This window comes from Erpetoichthys calabaricus, chromosome 4, assembly GCF_900747795.2.
Source record: "Erpetoichthys calabaricus chromosome 4, fErpCal1.3, whole genome shotgun sequence".
Classification (NCBI taxonomy): Eukaryota; Metazoa; Chordata; class Cladistia; order Polypteriformes; family Polypteridae; genus Erpetoichthys; species Erpetoichthys calabaricus.
The window spans coordinates 330,421,586-330,439,765 of NC_041397.2; the positions used below are offsets into that span (position 1 = coordinate 330,421,586).

Consider the following 18,180-nt stretch of genomic DNA (forward strand, 5'->3'; position numbering starts at 1 on the left):
CACTGGGGAGAGTCGCAATAGAGCTGAAAAATCACACCCCTAACTTAGCTTTGTTCATAATGGTGTGGACAATGTGACCACCTAAGCCAGGCTTGGCCAGATGTGAGAAAATGTCAGCGTTGACATGCGCAGCGCTGGAATAGTGGTGAACATCAATAGCAAATGGCTGCAAGCCAGGCATTTGTATCCTTCTGTCTGTAGAGCCACAGGAGTGGAGAGTGGTTAATCACCAGGGTGAACCACCAACCTCATATGTAGTAGCAGAGGGTCTCCACCGCCCATTTAACAGCCAAACATTCTTTCACAATGGTAATCTCCAGCTCAGAAATGTGATGGGATATTCCTCCCCACTGAAACATTTAGAGAGCACCACCTTCATGAGAGGAGCTGCTTTATGTACAAAATCATCTGTAATAACCATTGAGTCTGAGGAAACCTGGAATCTGCTTCTGTGTTTCTGGATGTAGATATGCAGCACTGCAAGCACCTCACTCACCTGTCCAATTAAGGTTTAATCAAATCGTTCCTCATAGAGTACCCCCATAATGCATTTCTGACATCCCTAATTTACACTTCTTAGGGTTCGCTGTTAACCCAGCCAGCCTCACACTGTCAAGCACCCCTTACAGGTGGTTAACATACGGCCTCCAATCATTATTAATAATGACCATATCATCAAGATACACTCCAGCATATGTGGAATAGGGTCACAGAATTTGATACATCATCCACTGAAAAGTCAACAGCACACAATGGAGACCAAAAGGAAGCCTAGTGAATTTGAACAACCCATCCAGAGTGGCAAATGATGCCTTCTCACACCTGCCAGTAGCCATTCATGAGATCCAGGTTGGAAATATACTGGGCTTACCTGAGTTTCTCCAACAAGTCATCAATATATGACATAGAGACAACAAACTTGGAGAGCTTATTCAATCATCTGAAATCTATACAGAACTGAACCGAGACATTCAGTTTTGGGACCAGAACAATTGAGCTTTGCCACTAGATTTTACTTTCTTGAATTACACCCATCTTGAGCATATGATTCACCTCCTCGCGTATCACATTTCTCGTTGCTTACGGAAGACAATACGGGCATAGCTGTACTTTAATGATGGGTTCCATTACAATTTTGTATTCCGCAATTTCCATCCGGCCAGGTACAGCTGAAAAGACATCAGAGTTCATTCTGATCAGTGACAGCAACTCAGCCTTCTGGGTGTCCGTCAAATTGTCATCAACAGTAACCTCTGTTTGTGTGACTGCCACTGATGTGGCCAGCGCCACCTGGGGCTTGTGCCACTCTTTCAAAAGATTTGCATAAAAGATTTGTACAGGTTTTTGCTATCCATGAATTGTGACCTTATAATTTATGGTAAATATACGTTCTTCCACAACTGCCAGACCCAGCCAGTCCGCCTGAAATTTATGTGGGTCATATCTGATCTTCCTTTTTGAATTTGCAAAGTTTGATTTTCTTGTCAAATTACATTTTTGCGGGCGGCACGGTGGCACAGTGGGTAGCGCTGCTGCCTCGCAGTTGGGAGACCTGGGGACCTGGGTTCGCTTCCTGGGTCCTCCCTGCGTGGAGTTTGCATGTTCTCCCCGTGTCTGCGTGGGTTTCCTCCGGGCGCTCCGGTTTCCTCCTACAGTCCAAAGACATGCAGGTTAGGTGGATTGGCGATTCTACATTGGCCTTAGTGTGTGCTTGGTGCGTGTTTGTGTGTGTCCTGCGGTGGGTTGGCACCCTGCCCGGGATTGGTTCCTGCCTTGTGCCCTGTGTTGGCTGGGATTGGCTCCAGCAGACCCCCGTGACCCTGTGTTCAGATTCAGCGGGTTGGAAAATGGATGGATTACATTTTTGCTGATGCTCTATCTCGATTAAGGACAATTTGGAAATTGGAGCAAAATGACCCAATGGACAAATCTCACTCCAAATTCAGCCAATTAAAGCATTTTGAAATGTGAACCCTTGTCTTCTCTGTGCCAAGATGACCTCCCAAGACATGGGTGTGAGCAATTTTTAAAACTGTCTCTCTATGCCAGCTTGGGACCACCAACTGCTCAATCTGCACTTCCCCTATGCAATCAGAAATCATCCAAGGAAACATCCTTAATCAAAAAGTGTGGTGTTTTGAAGTTCGGGCCCATTCACTCCATATAGTAAGCATCGTTTGCGACATGTGCTTGTTTAAATGCAAAGTCTAGGCTGCTGTCGGAATGTTGCAGGCATGTAAACTCTGTTGGAGTGTCATTCCCTGACGCAGCACACTGGTCTTCTCCAGCCATTGCTTCTCTGGGGTCCGTAACTGCTGGCTGGCTTATGGAGGTGTAAGGTGTGAGTGCCTAATGCGAAGAGCCCTCCTGTTGTCTTGCACTCTCAGGTGAGAGGTGGTCCCCTACCTCACTGGACAAATCAAGTTCAATCTCTAAGATGGCTTCTTGACTGGCCTAGACAGTGGCCAGCCCCTCTCTATCTACTACAGACAGAAGTGCTCTGTAGGTGGCTAGGAAGTGTGGGAAGAGGTGCTGGACCCCACTTCTGGTACCATGTGACTTGTGAATCACTGTCCTGCAGCTGAGAGAAGATGCTGAGTCCAAAGGCTTCAAGAAAAACAAATTTATTCCAATCAAAACAGGAATGGTCAGGGTATTTATTCGAATGGGAGCTACCACTTCAATACACACAGACACATCAAACGATCAGAGACAGAGCTAGGTTAGTGGCCGGGTTATTCTGTTCCCCGCATCATCTATTTAGTGACAGACGTGTTACGCGGGGAGGCAGTGAACTTGCAGTTGTCTTGGTGGCTCTGTGATTGCCTTGGCAATGGACAAGCAACTCTCAACAGACACGTCAAACACGTTTCGGCATGCAGCACCATTGGTGAGGGTCTCAAAAGAGCTCATAAATCTCACAATATACACATACAGTACATATACATTTACATATGTGTTCTTAAAGAAGAAACATTTAGAGGTCCTTATGGTTTTATTCACTAACCTCCTGCATCTGACAACATGTGTTGCCATCAATACACCCACTTTCTCCTAAATAAACATCATACGCCTCCAAAAATAAAAAATTTTCATCAATAACTCAATAAAGTACTCAGCGACAGTCTTACTGAACATACTGCATACAGCAATACACAATCTGTATTAAAAGATAGAGTATAAAGAATTAAATCTGAAATTCAGAATAATAGAAATAAAAATGATAGAAAGTTCTGTGCTCATTAATGAAACACATTGAGTAAGCTCCAACCCCTCGGCCATTATGCTGTTCTGAATTGAGATTTGCGAGTTCAGTTCCTCTTCTTCACATTTCTTATAATTTCGGATGCACGCCTTTGGATTTTTAAGTTAATTTCTACTGAATGAATTGCCTCCTTTACTGACTGAGCAACTTCATTTCACTCCATGATGATTTTCTTCATGAACTGCACATCTAACAGCACTCAATGGCTGTCCTGTTTGCTGGCCATTAAATCATCGAGCTGTCAGCCACGAGTTTTATGACAATTCATTACAAACATTTCATTCTGAGGCAGTTTTATTTATTTTTTATTTTCATATTACATGTATCCATATGCTGCGGTGGGTTGGCACCCTGTCCGGGATTGGTTCCCTGCCTTGTGCCCTGTGTTGGCTGGGATTGGCTCCAGAAGACCCCCGTGACCCTGTGTTCGGATTCAGCGGGTGGGAAAATGGATGGATGGATGGATATTACATGTATCCATATGCTGCGGTGGGTTGGCACCCTGTCCGGGATTGGTTCCCTGCCTTGTGCCCTGTGTTGGCTGGGATTGGCTCCAGCAGACCCCCGTGACCCTGTGTTCGGATTCAGCGGGTTGGACAATGGATGGATGGATGGATGGATGTATCCATATGAAGAGGATGAAGAATGGAAAGGCCGTTGGTCCAGATGACATACCTATGGAAGCATGAAGGTGTTTAGGAGAGATGGCAGTGGAGTTTTTAACCAGATTGTTTAATGGAATCTTAAAAAGTGAGAGGATGCCTGAGGAGTGAAGAAGTGTACTGGTACTGATATTTAAGAATAAGGGGGATGTGCAGGACTGCAGTAACTACAGGGGGGTAAAATTGATGAGCCACAGCATGAAGTTATGGGAAAGAGTAGTGGAAACTCAGATAAGAAGTGAGGTGATGATTAGTGAGCAGCAGTATGGTTTCATGCCAAGAAAGAGCACCAGAGATGCAATGTTTGCTCTGAGGATGTTGATGGAGAAGTTTAGAGAAGGCCAGAAGGAGTTGCATTGCATCTTTGTGGACCTGGAGAAAGCATATGACAGGGTGACTGAGAGGAGCTGTGGTATTGTATGAAGAAGTCGGGAGTGACAGAGAAGTACGTAAGAGTTGTACAGGATATGTACGAGGGAAGTGTGACAGTGGTGAGGTCTGCGGTAGGAGTGACAGATGCATTCAAGGCTGGAGGTGGGATTACATCATGGATAGGCTCTGAGCCCTTTCTTATTTGCAATGGTGATGGACAGGTTGACAGATGAGATTAGACAGGAGTCCCCGTGGACTATGATGTTTGCTGATGACACTGTGATCTGTGGTGAGAGTAGGGAGCAGGTTGAGGAGGCCCTGGAGAGGTGGAGATATGATCTAGAGAGGTGTGGAATGAAGGTCAGTAGGAACAAGATAGAATACATGTGTGTAAATGAGAGGATGGTCAGTGGAATGGTGAGGATGCAGGGAGTAGAGTTGGCGAAGGTGGATGAGTTTAAATACTTAGGATCAACAGTACAGAGTAATGGGGATTGTGGAAGAGAGGTGAAAATGAGAGTGCAGGCAGGGTGGAATGGGTGGAGAAGAGCGTCAGGAGTGATTTATGACAGACGGGTATCAGCAAGAGTGAAAGGGAAGGTCTACAGGACGGTAGTGAGACCAGCTATGTTATATGGGCTGGAGACGGTGGCTCTGACCAGAAAGCAGCAGATAGAGCTGGAGGTGGCAGAGTTAAAGATGCTAAGATTTGCATTGGGTGTGACGAGGATGGACAGGATTAGAAATGAGGACATTAGAAGGTCAGCTCAGGTTGGACGGTTGGGAGACAAAGTCAGAGAGGCAGGAATGCGTTGGTTTGGACATGTGCAGAAGAGAGATGCTGGGTATATTGGGAGAAGGATGCTAAGGATAGAGCTGCCAGGGAAGAGGAAAAGAGGAAGGCCTAAGCGAAGGTTTACGGATGTGGTGAGAGAAGACATGCAGGTGATGGGTGTAACAGAGCAAGGTGATGAGGACAGAAAGATATGGAAGAAGATGATCCACTGCGGCAACCCCTAACAGGAGCAGCCGAAAAAAGATATTACATGTATCCCTCACCTGTGGGATGACCCCTAAACATTTGGTAGACCACTGGAAATGGAAGAACCAAATACTTGGAATGGAAGGAGCAGAATGAGGATTTGGGTTTATTGTGAGTAAAGAAAAAATCAGTTTGGTGATGAAGTGTGACAGGGGATTAATTTTCAATTAAAGAGGTGTATGGTGACAATAACAAGTGTCATATAATAAAGCCAGTGGTCAGTGTGGGCAGTCCATTTGAACTCTGACCTCAACGGTGACCTTATGAAGTTTATTGTAATTCCAGACAACTGAGACTCCTTCTAAATGTTCAACTTGCCTGCCTTTCAATTGTTGTCTGTTGTCGTTTTTTTTGTAATTTCATTCCAAATTCCCACAGATTCTGTCCAATCAGATGAGCTCTTTGCTGTCAGTAAGACACTGTACAGTGTCTTAAATTGGTTTGAATCCTACCTGGAAGGGAGAAAATTCTTTGTTAGTTGTGGTAATTACAACTCAAAGACACATGATATCCTATATGGTGTTCCACAAGGCTCTATCCTGGGTCCGCTGCTCTTTTCGATCTACATGATTCCGTTAGGTTAGATTATCTCAGGGCACAACCTGAGCTACCACAGCTATGCTGATGACACACAGCTGTATTTATCAATAGCACCTGATGACCCTGATTCTCTTGATTCACGAACAAAATGTCTTACTTGTATTTCTGAATGGATGAATAGTAACTTTATAAAGCTAAATAAAGAGAAAACGTGAAATTTTAGTGATTGGCAATAATGGATACAAAGAGGTTATTAGAAATAAACTTGATGCATTAGGATTAAAAGTCTAAGAGGTAAAAAACTTAGGGGTAACTGTTGACTGTGACCTGAATTTTAAATTGCATATTAATCTGATCACTAGGACAACATTTTTTTCACTTAAGAAATATAGCAAAAGTTAGACCTTTTATATCATTGAAAGATGCTGAGAAATTAGTTCACACGTTTGTTTTCAGTCGACTAGATTATTGTAACGCACTGTAACTAGTGCAGAATGCAGCTGCTAGAATCCTAACTAGAAAAACAAAATCCGAGCAGATTTCTCCAGTTTTGATGTCACTACACTGGTTACCTGTGTCATTCAGAATTGACTTTAAAATTCTACTTATGGTTTATAAAGCCTTAAATAATCTCGCCCCATCTTATATATCGGAATGTCTGACACCTTATATTCCAAATTGTAACCTTAGATCCTCAAATGAGTGTCTGCTTAGAATTCCAAGAGCAAAACTTAAAAGAAGTGGTGAGGCGGGTGGCCTTTTGCTGTTATGCACCTAAAATCTGGAATAGCCTGCCAGTAGGAATTCACCAGGCTAATACAGTGGAGCACTTTAAAAAACTGCTGAAAACACATTACTGTAACATGGCCTTCTCATAACTTCACTTTAATTTAATCCTGATGCTCTGTATATCCAATTCATTATAATAACCATTCATGGTGGTTCTAAAATCCGTACTAACCCCTACTCTCTCTTCTGTTTCTTTTCCCGTTTTTTTGTGGTGGCGACCTGCGCCACCGCCACCTAATCAAAGCACCGTGATGTTCCTACATTGATGGATTAAAAGCCAGAAGTCTACATGACCATCATCATCAAGTCCTTCCATGAGAACAATAAAATACAAAGAGGACTGAGCATTTATGTGAGATAGAATGCCCAGAGGGGACTGGGTGGTCTCATGGTCTGGAACCCATACAGATTTTATTTTTTTTCTCTCCAGCCATCTGGAGTTTTTTTTTGTTTTTTGTTTTTTTCTGTACTCCCTGGCCATCAGACCTTATTCTTATTCTATGTCAATTAATGTTGTCTTATTTTAATTCTTACTTTGTCTTTTATTTTTATTTTCTTCATCATGCAAAGCACTTTGAGCTACATTATTTGTATGAAAATGTGCTATATAAATAAATGTTGTTGTTGTTGTTGTCAATGGCACTCATGAGGTGCACATTTGTGTCTCGTCAGCTCAGCTCCTGATTGGTTCTTGATATTTGTTCATGTTGAGCTTCGCCCCCAGTCCTGTTACACACTCACAGATGTCCTCACTCGTTTTCTATTCTCTCCTTTCAGACTTCTGTTCACTCACTCTGGACATCAACACGGCACACAGAGACCTCCGTCTGTCTGAAAGGAACAAGAAGGTGACACTTGAGAGGAAAAAGAACAAATATCCTGATCATCCTGACAGATTTGACTGCTGGTGGCAAGTTCTGTGCAGAGAGGCTCTGACTGGGACTCGCTGTTACTGGGAGGTGGAGTGCAGTGGAGACAACATGGAGATAGGAGTCGCATATAAAGGACTGGGCAGGAAAGGAGATGGCAGTGAGTGTGGCCTTGGAATCAATGACAAGTCCTGGAGTTTGTGGTGTTTTAATTCCAAGTACTTTGCGTGTCATAATAGCCAGCAGATTTTCATCAACACCCCCTACAGCCCCAGAATAGGTGTGTATCTGGACTGGCCTGCTGGCTCTCTGTCATTTTATAGCGTCTCACACACAATGACCCTCCTGCACAGGTTCAACACCTCCTTCACTGAGCCCCTCTATTCAGGGTTTTGGCTTGATTGTAAGTGCAGCGTAACAATCTGCCATCTGACACCAGGTGACCACTGACCAGTACCCTCCACCAGTCACTTAATGTCCCCACAAGCGTAGGTACTGTTTGAGTTTGTAGTTTGGGGACAAAATGAGTTTTACAGGATTGGTAGCACCCTTGTGACTGAATGTGGGGGTAAAAATACAGAGTGAGTGTTAGGGATTCTAATATTATTGGGTTTGATTTAGTCTGTGAGTAGCCAATCAGAGGTGTATATCACAATTAGGGATGGGGACGCTTCAGACCTACAAATACCAGTTTGACCAGCAGGAGTCATGGCTAATTCACTGCTTCATGAACTTCAGTGAGGCACCCCAACAAGTGCTGTGACCCATTAGTACCATTAAATGTCACCTGTTAAGTAGGTCTGGATGTTTGTCTTGGTTGAGGACTTTTCCAGGTCTTAGAGATCAGGATTAGCAAACAGACTACTGTGAAATGGAAATGATGGTCAGCATTGTGGGGAGGTTAGCTGGTGCAGACATTTAAGTCAGAATCTCATTTAAAAGTGAGGACTCCTTGTCAACTCCTGTGGCCTTCATCACCGTGACCAGTTTTTCTGTTGTCCTTGTCCTAATCTCAGTAATTCCCCATCCCAACCTGATGTCTCCTCAAGGTGTTAGGTGAAGCTCACCTGTTGATGTACACTGCTGTGTAATCATCTCCACTCATCGTGTTCTCATTGTGTTCATCCTCCCCAGAAGTCTTTGTGACTGACACCAATTCTCCATTCATGTCTTCTTCTCTGAAGATGATTGGCCACTCTCCATACTGCACATACATTAAAGCTCAGCAGTGTAGTTAGAGAAAAAATACTCAGTGGTATATAAAACAAGCAAGAATAAAACAAACACAAGAATTAAACACCTGAACTTGAGTATTTTATTTATCTAATGTAAAACAATTTTTAACTTTCATAAAAGCCCAAAATGGTAAAGTGTTCACAAAGTCACATATATATAGTGAAAAGACCCAGACCACACAGCAAAAAGGTTTTGGCGTAGCCACTGGTATACTTGAAATTGGCTGTCAAAATCAGAAGAGTTGGTCTTTACAGACATCAGTCCAAAACAGAAAGTCAAATGATGCCATCCGGGCAGGAACCGGTAGTGATGTTACTGAGCCCAAGCTCAATCAGGATCAGTGCACTCTGCCATCCTCAGGACCGGCATGGAAATATCTTTATTTGAGCCCTTTTAGAAAAATTGCAAAAAAAAATCAAAGTATCAGTAAGTCCAGTGGTGTCCCACACAATCCAAAGGTAACTGGAAACTGGAAGAAACTCGGATAGGAAGAGATCTGGCAGACCCAAAGTCACAACCCATTCAGAAGATAAGTTTCTATTTGACGTGATAGGCGCCACGCAGCACAATGGCTTCAAGTACAGTTTAACAGAAGAGAAGAGTTTGTCCAGTCTGCAGTAGTCCACAGCTGGTGTTTCAAGGTCCTACTTTGTCCTTTAAGGAATGGTTTTCTTACTACCATTCATCCTATCAAACCTGCAGCACATCCTTCTTAGTTAGCCCTTGTGAAGGCATTCCCTGTAAGTTTTTATATTTTCCTGTTATACATCTTTTATTTCAGTAACTTTTAGTGAGGGGATATGAAAATTTCTTGAGCTCTTAGTCACAAAAATAGGCTGTCCTTAAAATGCCACTGACCTTACAAGTACTTTTTACTGTAATGTTTGTACGTACTTGAGTTTACAGTTCCACACCATTTCTTGTGATTAAATATTCTCTGCATCAGCCCGTAGTGCCAAGAGTTGTTGCATGAAGGGGTTTAGCTTGCTGGATAATTGAATAGGAGATTCATTGAGGCCTTGCCTGCATTGTTCCTGGGTTAGGGATTCTCCTTTTGGTGAGACAGATCACCACAGAAGACTCCTCCACACTGCCATTGAGTCGACTCTGTGTGTGTTTGGGTCCCCAGAGGGGCTGGTGCAGTCTCAGGTTGGGCTGAATGTCCAGATATTTCAGGAACTCTTGGTGAGATTTATCTAAGAGTTTATTTATGCTTTTGCAGATTTCACAGCTATAGTCTATTGTAATAGATTGTGTTTAGAAAATAAAATAAGAGATATATGAGAGCTCTGTGTGAGATCTTTTGTCTGCCTAAAAGGGATTCACTGTGAATGAGCATTCATGGTGCCAAGTGACTCCTCACTGTGAGGCATCTGGGTTGTGGAATGGACCTTGAGTGAGGCTGGATTTTGGGTTGCCGTTCAGGGAAGTTACCCCTACCTCTCCCAAGTTCTTGACCACAGTCCTTCTAGGCCTGTATGCCAGCACTCTGCAAGGAAACCACTTCTGAGAATTCACAGGGAACACCCATGGCAGGGGTGCTTTACAGAAGAAATTTCCAGCACTGAACCCAGTGACTCACTGGTTAGTAGGCACTGTTGTCTGGGGGAGTTCTCCAGATCACTCTGGGCTTGGCAAAAGATCTCAGAAGTAATCGAGTGGAAGACAATCCATCTCTGAAAAGTGCACTTAAAAACATTAATCAGAAAACAAAATAAAAAATAAGATGTTTTTGTAAGAAAATTAACAGAAAAAAGGGAGTGCATTGAAGCTGGCTAAAAATAAGAGAGATGGACTCTCTGGAAACTGCACAGAAAGAAAACTAATAAGAAAGAAAGATAAGAAGACCTGTGGTGGGTTGGCACCCTGCCCAGGATTGGTTCCCTGCCTTGTGCCCTGTGTTGGCTGGGATTGGCTCCAGCAGACCCCCGTGACCCTGTGTTTGGATTCAGCGGGTTGGAAAATGGATGGATGGATGGATGGATAAGAAGACAAAACTAGCATGAAATCTTAAAAATGCGCAGTTCTTTGTTTTTACAAAATATTGTTTCTAAAGGCTAAACAATGCAGCTTATTTTAATAACAGTGTTCCCCAACACAACATTTTTACTTCTCAGGCAGATTTTGCACTTCGTACGGCAGCTGATTAATCTGTGTTGTCCACTCGGTGTCATTTCACTTTATCCTGGACAACCAGTCTCGTGCTATAAGTTTTAAAACTGTTGTTTTCAATTTATCGCGTCTGACTTAGTTTCGTTATTTTATTTCAATATTTACTGTATAAATTATGCTTTGGACTTAAAAGTCCAACTCGCATAATGTAGTTAGCAGACACTACCACAAGTCGCCGACAGCTGTTGGTTTTTTTTCTAGCCCCATGCACTGAGGCCCGTTACAAGACCGCTTCTTGTACTTTCACTGGATTAATTAATATCCCTATTCTAGTTAGGGCCAGGCATTTTAAGGCAGTTTTACTCAGTCACAGGAGTTCATGACAGTGCGCACAACCATCCCGATACATACTCAGTATCTGACCGAGACCTTTCATTTCATCATTATCAGAAGCATATTATATATATATATATATATATATATATACTGTATATCTGCGGTGGGTTGGCACCCTGCCCAGGATTGGTTCCTGCCTTGTGCCCTGTGTTGGCTGGGATTGGCTCCAGCAGACCCCCGTGACCCTGTGTTCAGATTCAGCGGGTTGGAAAATGGATGGATGGCTGGATGGATATATATATATTACATTATAAATAATAAACAGTTGTTAATTTAGCCACAATCCTGCCGTCTATGCCATTTTGTTTCCGTAGGGGGCACTAGCTCTCGGGAAATGTGTTCTTTTGAAATTGCAGCGTTTTAAGTAACCGAAAAATATAGAGATATAACATTAAAAGGTGATATCCTATCATAGTGATATGGCGGTACAAAAATCACATGACAGAAAAAGATATAACTTAGCTTAACAGACGGAGGAAGCTATAGCATGACAATTATCAAGGTGGGAACTTGATGTATACAGTCTGCCATTTTCCGTCACTGCGCTGAAAGGTTTTTCAGGATGAATGAGTGGTTCGTCCGTCCACAGGCTTCAAAGTGTCTTTGCAGCAGTCCAAGCCTTATATACTGGTTGCTCCATGTACAGGCTCACTCTCTGGTTTCCAAACAAGGACAAGAAAGGACTCAACCCCACCTCCAAAAATACAGCAATAGCACAATGCCTACTTGCAGTTGTCTCATTCTCCCAACAAGCAAAGAAGATTTTGTGCTGACAGAGGACAGATGTATACTATTCTGTCTTTAGGCTGACTATACATTCCTCCAGCTGTCTTTGGTTATCTAGTCCTATGCTTGGCTCGGCAATTCTAAATGCTGAGCCCCTTTGTATTAAATCTGACTCAGCTATGCATGTATAAAGAAAAGCAAAACAGATTTTAAAATGTCTGCACAGAAACAGTGACATTAAACTTAATATTATAACACCTTTCAAGTGCATTGTGGAGAAGCACGCTATTGATGCAGTCCAGTCAGGGATAGATGAGAGCCTTTGTGATGAAATACTATGGAATGACGTCCACTCGTTGCTTGATCTGACCTGCTGACTAGAGGGTGCACAAGCCAAGGTCTCTATTACGTTGGCCAGATGGGAATTCTCAGCACTGTTCGACTTTGGTAGCGACCTCTGTGTAGTCCACCGTGACTTGCTCCAGCAGAACCCTTATAAGACCACAGATAAAGTAAACATCAGCTGCATCCATGGGGACATTAAAACATATGTGACTACAGTAATCCCTCGCTATATCGCGCTTCGCCTTTCGCGGCTTCACTCCATCGCGGATTTTATATGTAAGCATATTTAAATATATATCGCGGATTTTTTGCTGGTTCGCGGATTTCTGCGGACAATGGGTCTTTTAATTTCTGGTACATGCTTCCTCAGTTGGTGTGCCCAGTTGATTTCATACAAGGGACGCTATTGGCAGATGGCTGAGAAGCTACCCGGCTTACTTTTCTCTCTCTCTTGCACTGACTTTCTCTGATCCTGACGTAGGGGGATTGAGCAGGGGGGCTGTTCGCACACCTAGACGATAAGGACGCTCGTCTAAAAATGCTGAAAGATTATCTTCACGTTGCTATCTTTTGTGCAGCTGCTTCCTGAAACGACATGCTGGACGGTGCTTCGCATACTTAAAAGCTCGAAGGGCACGTATTGATTTTTGACTGTTTGTTTTTCTCTGTCTCTCTCTCTCTCTCTCTCTCTCTCTCTCCCTGCTCCTGACAGAGGGGGTGTGAGCTGCCGCCTTCAACAGCTTTGTGCCGCGGTGCTTCGCATACTTAAAAGCCAAACAGCACCATTGATTTGTTTGCTTTTCTCTGTCTTTCTGACAGACTCTGCTCCTGACGCGCACTCCTTTGAAGAGGAAGATATGTTTGCATTCTTTTAATTGTGAGACGGAACTGTCATCTCTGTCTTGTCATGGAGCACAGTTTAAACTTTTGAAAAAGAGACAAATGTTTGTTTGCAGTGTTTGAATAACGTTCCTGTCTCTCTACAACCTCCTGTATTTCTGCGCAAATCTGTGACCCAAGCATGATAATATAAAAATAACCATATAAACATATGGTTTCCACTTCGCGGATTTTCTTATTTCGCGGGTGGCTCTGGAACGCAACCCCCGCGATGGAGGAGGGATTACTGTATATTACTCCCTCTGAAATTTAAGGGAAGAACTTTAAGTTTGGACGGCCATATCAGACACCACACCCTGGCCACTCCTAATAGAAAAAATGAATGCCCTCTTCCCATGGGTCTTGGCCACCTGCAGAGTGCCTACCCCCGTAGTGGATAGAGAGGGGCTCGCCGCAGCCAGTGTCAGTCAAGGAAACAGGTTTGAAATTGAACTGGAGTTGTCCAGCGAGCTGGGGGGCGAAACCTCAAGTGAAGACCCGGGACAGCTGGCAAACTTTTCCATGCTGTTGCACGCACCAACAGCCTCCACAGACTGGACACTCAATACGGACCCAGACAAAAACAAAATAGCAGTGGGAGGTGAGTGCGATTCTGCATTGGACACGAGTAAACAGAGACTGCCATCAAGGCAGAGTTTACTCACCTACAACGAGCTGATAACAACTTTTTTTGCATTTACACAAGCCCATGTCGCAAATGGCGCTTACTATCTGGAGAGAGAGGACCTGAATTTTAAAACGTCACATTTTTTACTTAAGGATGGTTTTCAGTATCGGGTGATTTCTGATTTCATGGGTGATGGACGTATCGAATAATTGGTAGTACCAAGTGAGCATAGGGAGAAGGTTTTAAAAATTGCTCACAGTCACGTTTTGGAGGTCACCTCAGTGTGGAAAAGATGAGGGAATGCATTTCGAAATGCTTTTATTGGGTGAATATTGGCCCGGGATGTGGAACGGTTTTATATGGCCTATCCCGACTGTCAAATAGTTTCCACTGACAGACCCGCCAGGGCACCCCTTGTACCAATGCCTATTTTAGATGTCCCCTTTGAGAGGGTGGGATTAGATATTGTTGGCCCGCTTCCCAGGAGTAAAAGTGGCATTCAGTATATGCTCGTGTTAATCAATTACGCCACGAGATATACAGAAGTAGCAGTGTTGCAATGGGCGGATGCCCGAACTATTGCAAAAGCACTCTCAGATACTGTATTTTCACACATATTGGTATCCCTCACAAGATTCTCACTGATCAGGGCACACCCTTTATGTCTTGCATCATGAAGCAGCCATGCGAAAGTTTCAGAATTAAGCAATTATACTCCATGGTTTATCATCCGCAGATGAATGGCCTGACTGAATGATTTAACAATAGAATCCCTGAAGCCTACGAAAAAACTTGTAATCTCAGCCCACCTTAAATTCCTTTGCACCTCTCCTCATCAGCGACTTTTGTTTTGTAAATGTGTCGATCAGCACAAGCAGCAAGCAGCCTGCTCCCCCACACTTGACAGAGCTCAACTTGGGCAAAAAGTTCTCCCAGCTCAAGCCAAGGCTCCTTATCTGCGTGTGATGTGCCTGGAGTTGTAGAGGGTAAATAATACAGTATATCGATATTTGGAACACATCCATCTCATGTGTGTTCTGTGTCTACAAAGATCTGGGTAAGTGTAGGATGACAGGAAATGCGAGGCAAGAAATGCTGATCACATACCTAAAACAGAAACTTTTTCCATGTTATACTAATAATGACAGGAAGCGTATAATGTGTGAAGACTTAGTCTAAATATCAAATTAACACATGCACTTTTATTTAAGAATATAACCAAAGAAAAAAAATCATTCAATTTACATGTTCTTGTCAATGAGTTACAAACCCAAGCTCAAATGTCAATCGACAGTATTCTTGGATAGTGCAGAGCGAAGAACTGCTGTCTTATAACCAAAAGGTTACCGGTTTGAGCCTCGGCACCCTGTGTTTTGAGTAGTGAACTGCTATTATTATTATTATAATACAATAAAAACATACATTTAATTTGAGTCTGTAACACTCGGTGTAAATTCTGCCTACTTGTAAAAGTTAGCACTTTTTTTATTATTCAGTTTTTGTAGCTGCGTTTTCCCAAAATTGCCAAAGTTCAGCAGTTCTAACTTAAAAATAGGATTAAACAAAAGCCTGACACGCCGGAATGATTCCATAGACAAAATATCTTAGTTTTTAAAAGTTTTAGTTAAAATTCAAAGTAATATATATACACATACACACACACATATATATATACATTATACATACAGTATATATATATATATATATATATATATATATATATATATATATATATATATATATATATATATATATATATATATATATATATATATATATACTGTATATTAGTATTAAAATACCAGCAACCCTAACACTGACCCCTGTGGAAAACCACTATTAACATCACCCAGTTCAAATAAGGTTCCTATCCCCATCACCCTCTGCTTCCTGTGTCTGGCTAATTCTCATATGGCATCTTATCAAATGCTTTCTGAAAGTCTAGATAGATAATATCATATACCTCACTTTGATCGTATCCTTTTGTTGCCTCCTCATAGAATTCCAGCATGTTAGTAAAACACGACCTCCCTCTTCTGACCCCATGCTGACTGTTCCTAATAACTCCTGTCCTTGCCAGGTGTTGCTCAATCAAATCCCTAATAATTCCTTCCATTAATTTTCCTGTGTTGCACGTTAAGCTTACTGGCCTCTAGTTGTTTGGATTTGCCTGGTCACCCTTTTTATGTAATGGGATAATATTTTCCATTTTCTAGTCTTTTGGAATTTTCCCAGTGCTCAATAACTTCCTAAAAATATGCATCAAAGGTTTATATCTGCACTCGCTAGCCTCCTTAAGAACTTGAGGATAAATGTCATCTGGTCCTGGGACCTCATGTATAAATGGTGCATACGCACAGAAATGTTGCGTGAGAACGTTTCCACGTTCAAATCGCGATGTATAAAACCTAAACTTGGCGTAAAGCCACACACTTTTTCACGGTACCTCATACCCTGTCGTACGCAAGTTCTCCGCTCGGTTTTGCAGACTTGTGGCACCCAGCGTCAAAGCAGTGCTATTGTTCCTGTGTGGTTACCCTTTCTTAGATCCACATCCACGATGGCGGCTTTATCAAATACACTGAAATTAACCGCATATCGTTCATAAATTTAATGCATCTGATTGTAATTAACCTGTAACAATATAATGGTCCAAAGAATGGTCAAACTATTCTAAATACCATAACTGCTTTAGTGTTGTTACTCTCACTGCACCTTCTTCTTCTTCTTTCAGCTGCTCCCGTTAGGGGTTGCCACAGCGAATCATCTTTTTCCATATTACTCTCACTGCACCACTCGGAGTATTTATATCAGTGTATCTGAGTGTGAATCACAGATCTACAGCGATCAGAAAGAGAATTATTGGTATACAGCATCAAGCACTGGCTGCCTCAGCCATTCACTATTTGAACTGCTCTCATTCGACCAACGCTTCACAGCCTTTCCTGTTTGGACCTCGCGGTTCACAAACAGTTTCATCCCAAGAACTATATACACACTCAATCAGTCCATCAAGTGCTCCTTGTAGAACTGTTTGTATTTGCAAGTTACCGTGAGGTAATTGTATTTATGATACAGTTATAATATTGCACGACCTGAGCCACTTTATAAAGCACGTTTTTACATATGATGACAGTATCATTTTTAAGATGAAATGCAGCAAAATATGTTGATTTTATTATACAGATAAAACTTTAACTAACTACACGGTGCCGCAGTGCTAGCGAGCTTGAGATTCGTTCACAGTTTGTTCCTGCCTCCTGCTGTTTTCATGCTGTGGCTGGCGCGACATTGGAAGGATAGATGGATAGAATAATTAAACATTACGAAGATATTTCGATGTTCCTTAAAAGTTTTGAAGAATCGGCGTTCTAAGCTTACAGATGGCTTAACGTCTATTACAGAGCTGATTGTGTGGCGATTGGGTATTTGGAGAAAGAAAAGTAAGGACAAGAATTGGGGGTTAGTACGTTTGAAAAAGACGTCTGTAATAAAGCATTTCATCGAAGGTCGTGCATGGCGCAGCAAGCATCTTGCTGTAAGACATGAACAATCACTGCGCCACCGTGTTCCCATGTTTAATAACATGCTTTAACTCATATCATCATGAAAATGATATCACATATACTTCTCAGTATTTTAATTATTCAGGGAGCTGTAATATTATGAACGTAATGGATTCTGTGTCCTGTAGGAGGAAGAGCACATAGTGATTTGGGTACATAGAGCAGATAGAAGATCAAATACAAAACAAAGCATTTAACGTTACTTTAGTTACGATGGGATTTAAGAAACTAGTAAATTAAACGATTTTAAGATGAAGTGTATGATGTTCTACTTTAATGACAAAATAAACTGTGTGATTAAGGTGGAAATTTCAAGATTAAAATTGACATTTTGTGCTTTTTTCACACTGTGTGCCTATTTTTTTTTCACTGTACCCTAATAAGCTTTCATATGACACTCAGACATTGGGCTATGACTCGCCTTTTCACGCCAACTTTGATATGTGACAACTTTTTTATTTCGGGCACTGTGTGACTTTGTGAACTTGAGCTTTCGAGTTTCTCCAACATGCTATGTCACTCGATCAACTTCCTTTTGTTGCTTATATAACTGTTTAATCCAACAAATAGTACGTTTTTCTTTGCCTCCATTTGGTATTCGCTGAAATGCTTATATTTTCCCCCGTGCTTTTCCCATTGTCTTTTCACAGAACGCTGGGCTTAAGGGCTATTTATATTGATTTGCATATTCAAAGGATATTTCCTTATTCCATATTCTGGGAGGAGTTGGGGCGGGACAGCAGGCACGTGCAC

At 42.2% G+C, this 18,180-nt stretch overlaps 2 protein-coding genes across 7 annotated transcripts in view; both read left to right on the forward strand.

The window, feature by feature from the left end:
• LOC114642226 (E3 ubiquitin-protein ligase TRIM16-like) overlaps nt 1–8,923 on the forward strand; it is a 773,543-nt gene extending 764,620 nt beyond the window's left edge. The window contains exon 7 of one of the 2 annotated variants that reach the window (XM_051925870.1): nt 7,820–8,923. In XM_051925870.1, the coding sequence (XP_051781830.1) occupies nt 7,820–7,989 (170 nt within the window). In that variant the 3' untranslated portion in view covers nt 7,990–8,923. The remainder of the gene's footprint in view (nt 1–7,819) is intronic. The other variant, XM_051925871.1, reaches the window with a different exon arrangement.
• The window catches only part of LOC114643557 (NACHT, LRR and PYD domains-containing protein 3-like), a 1,908,976-nt gene that overhangs the window by 1,834,330 nt on the left and 56,466 nt on the right, over nt 1–18,180 (forward strand). The window lies entirely within an intron of this gene.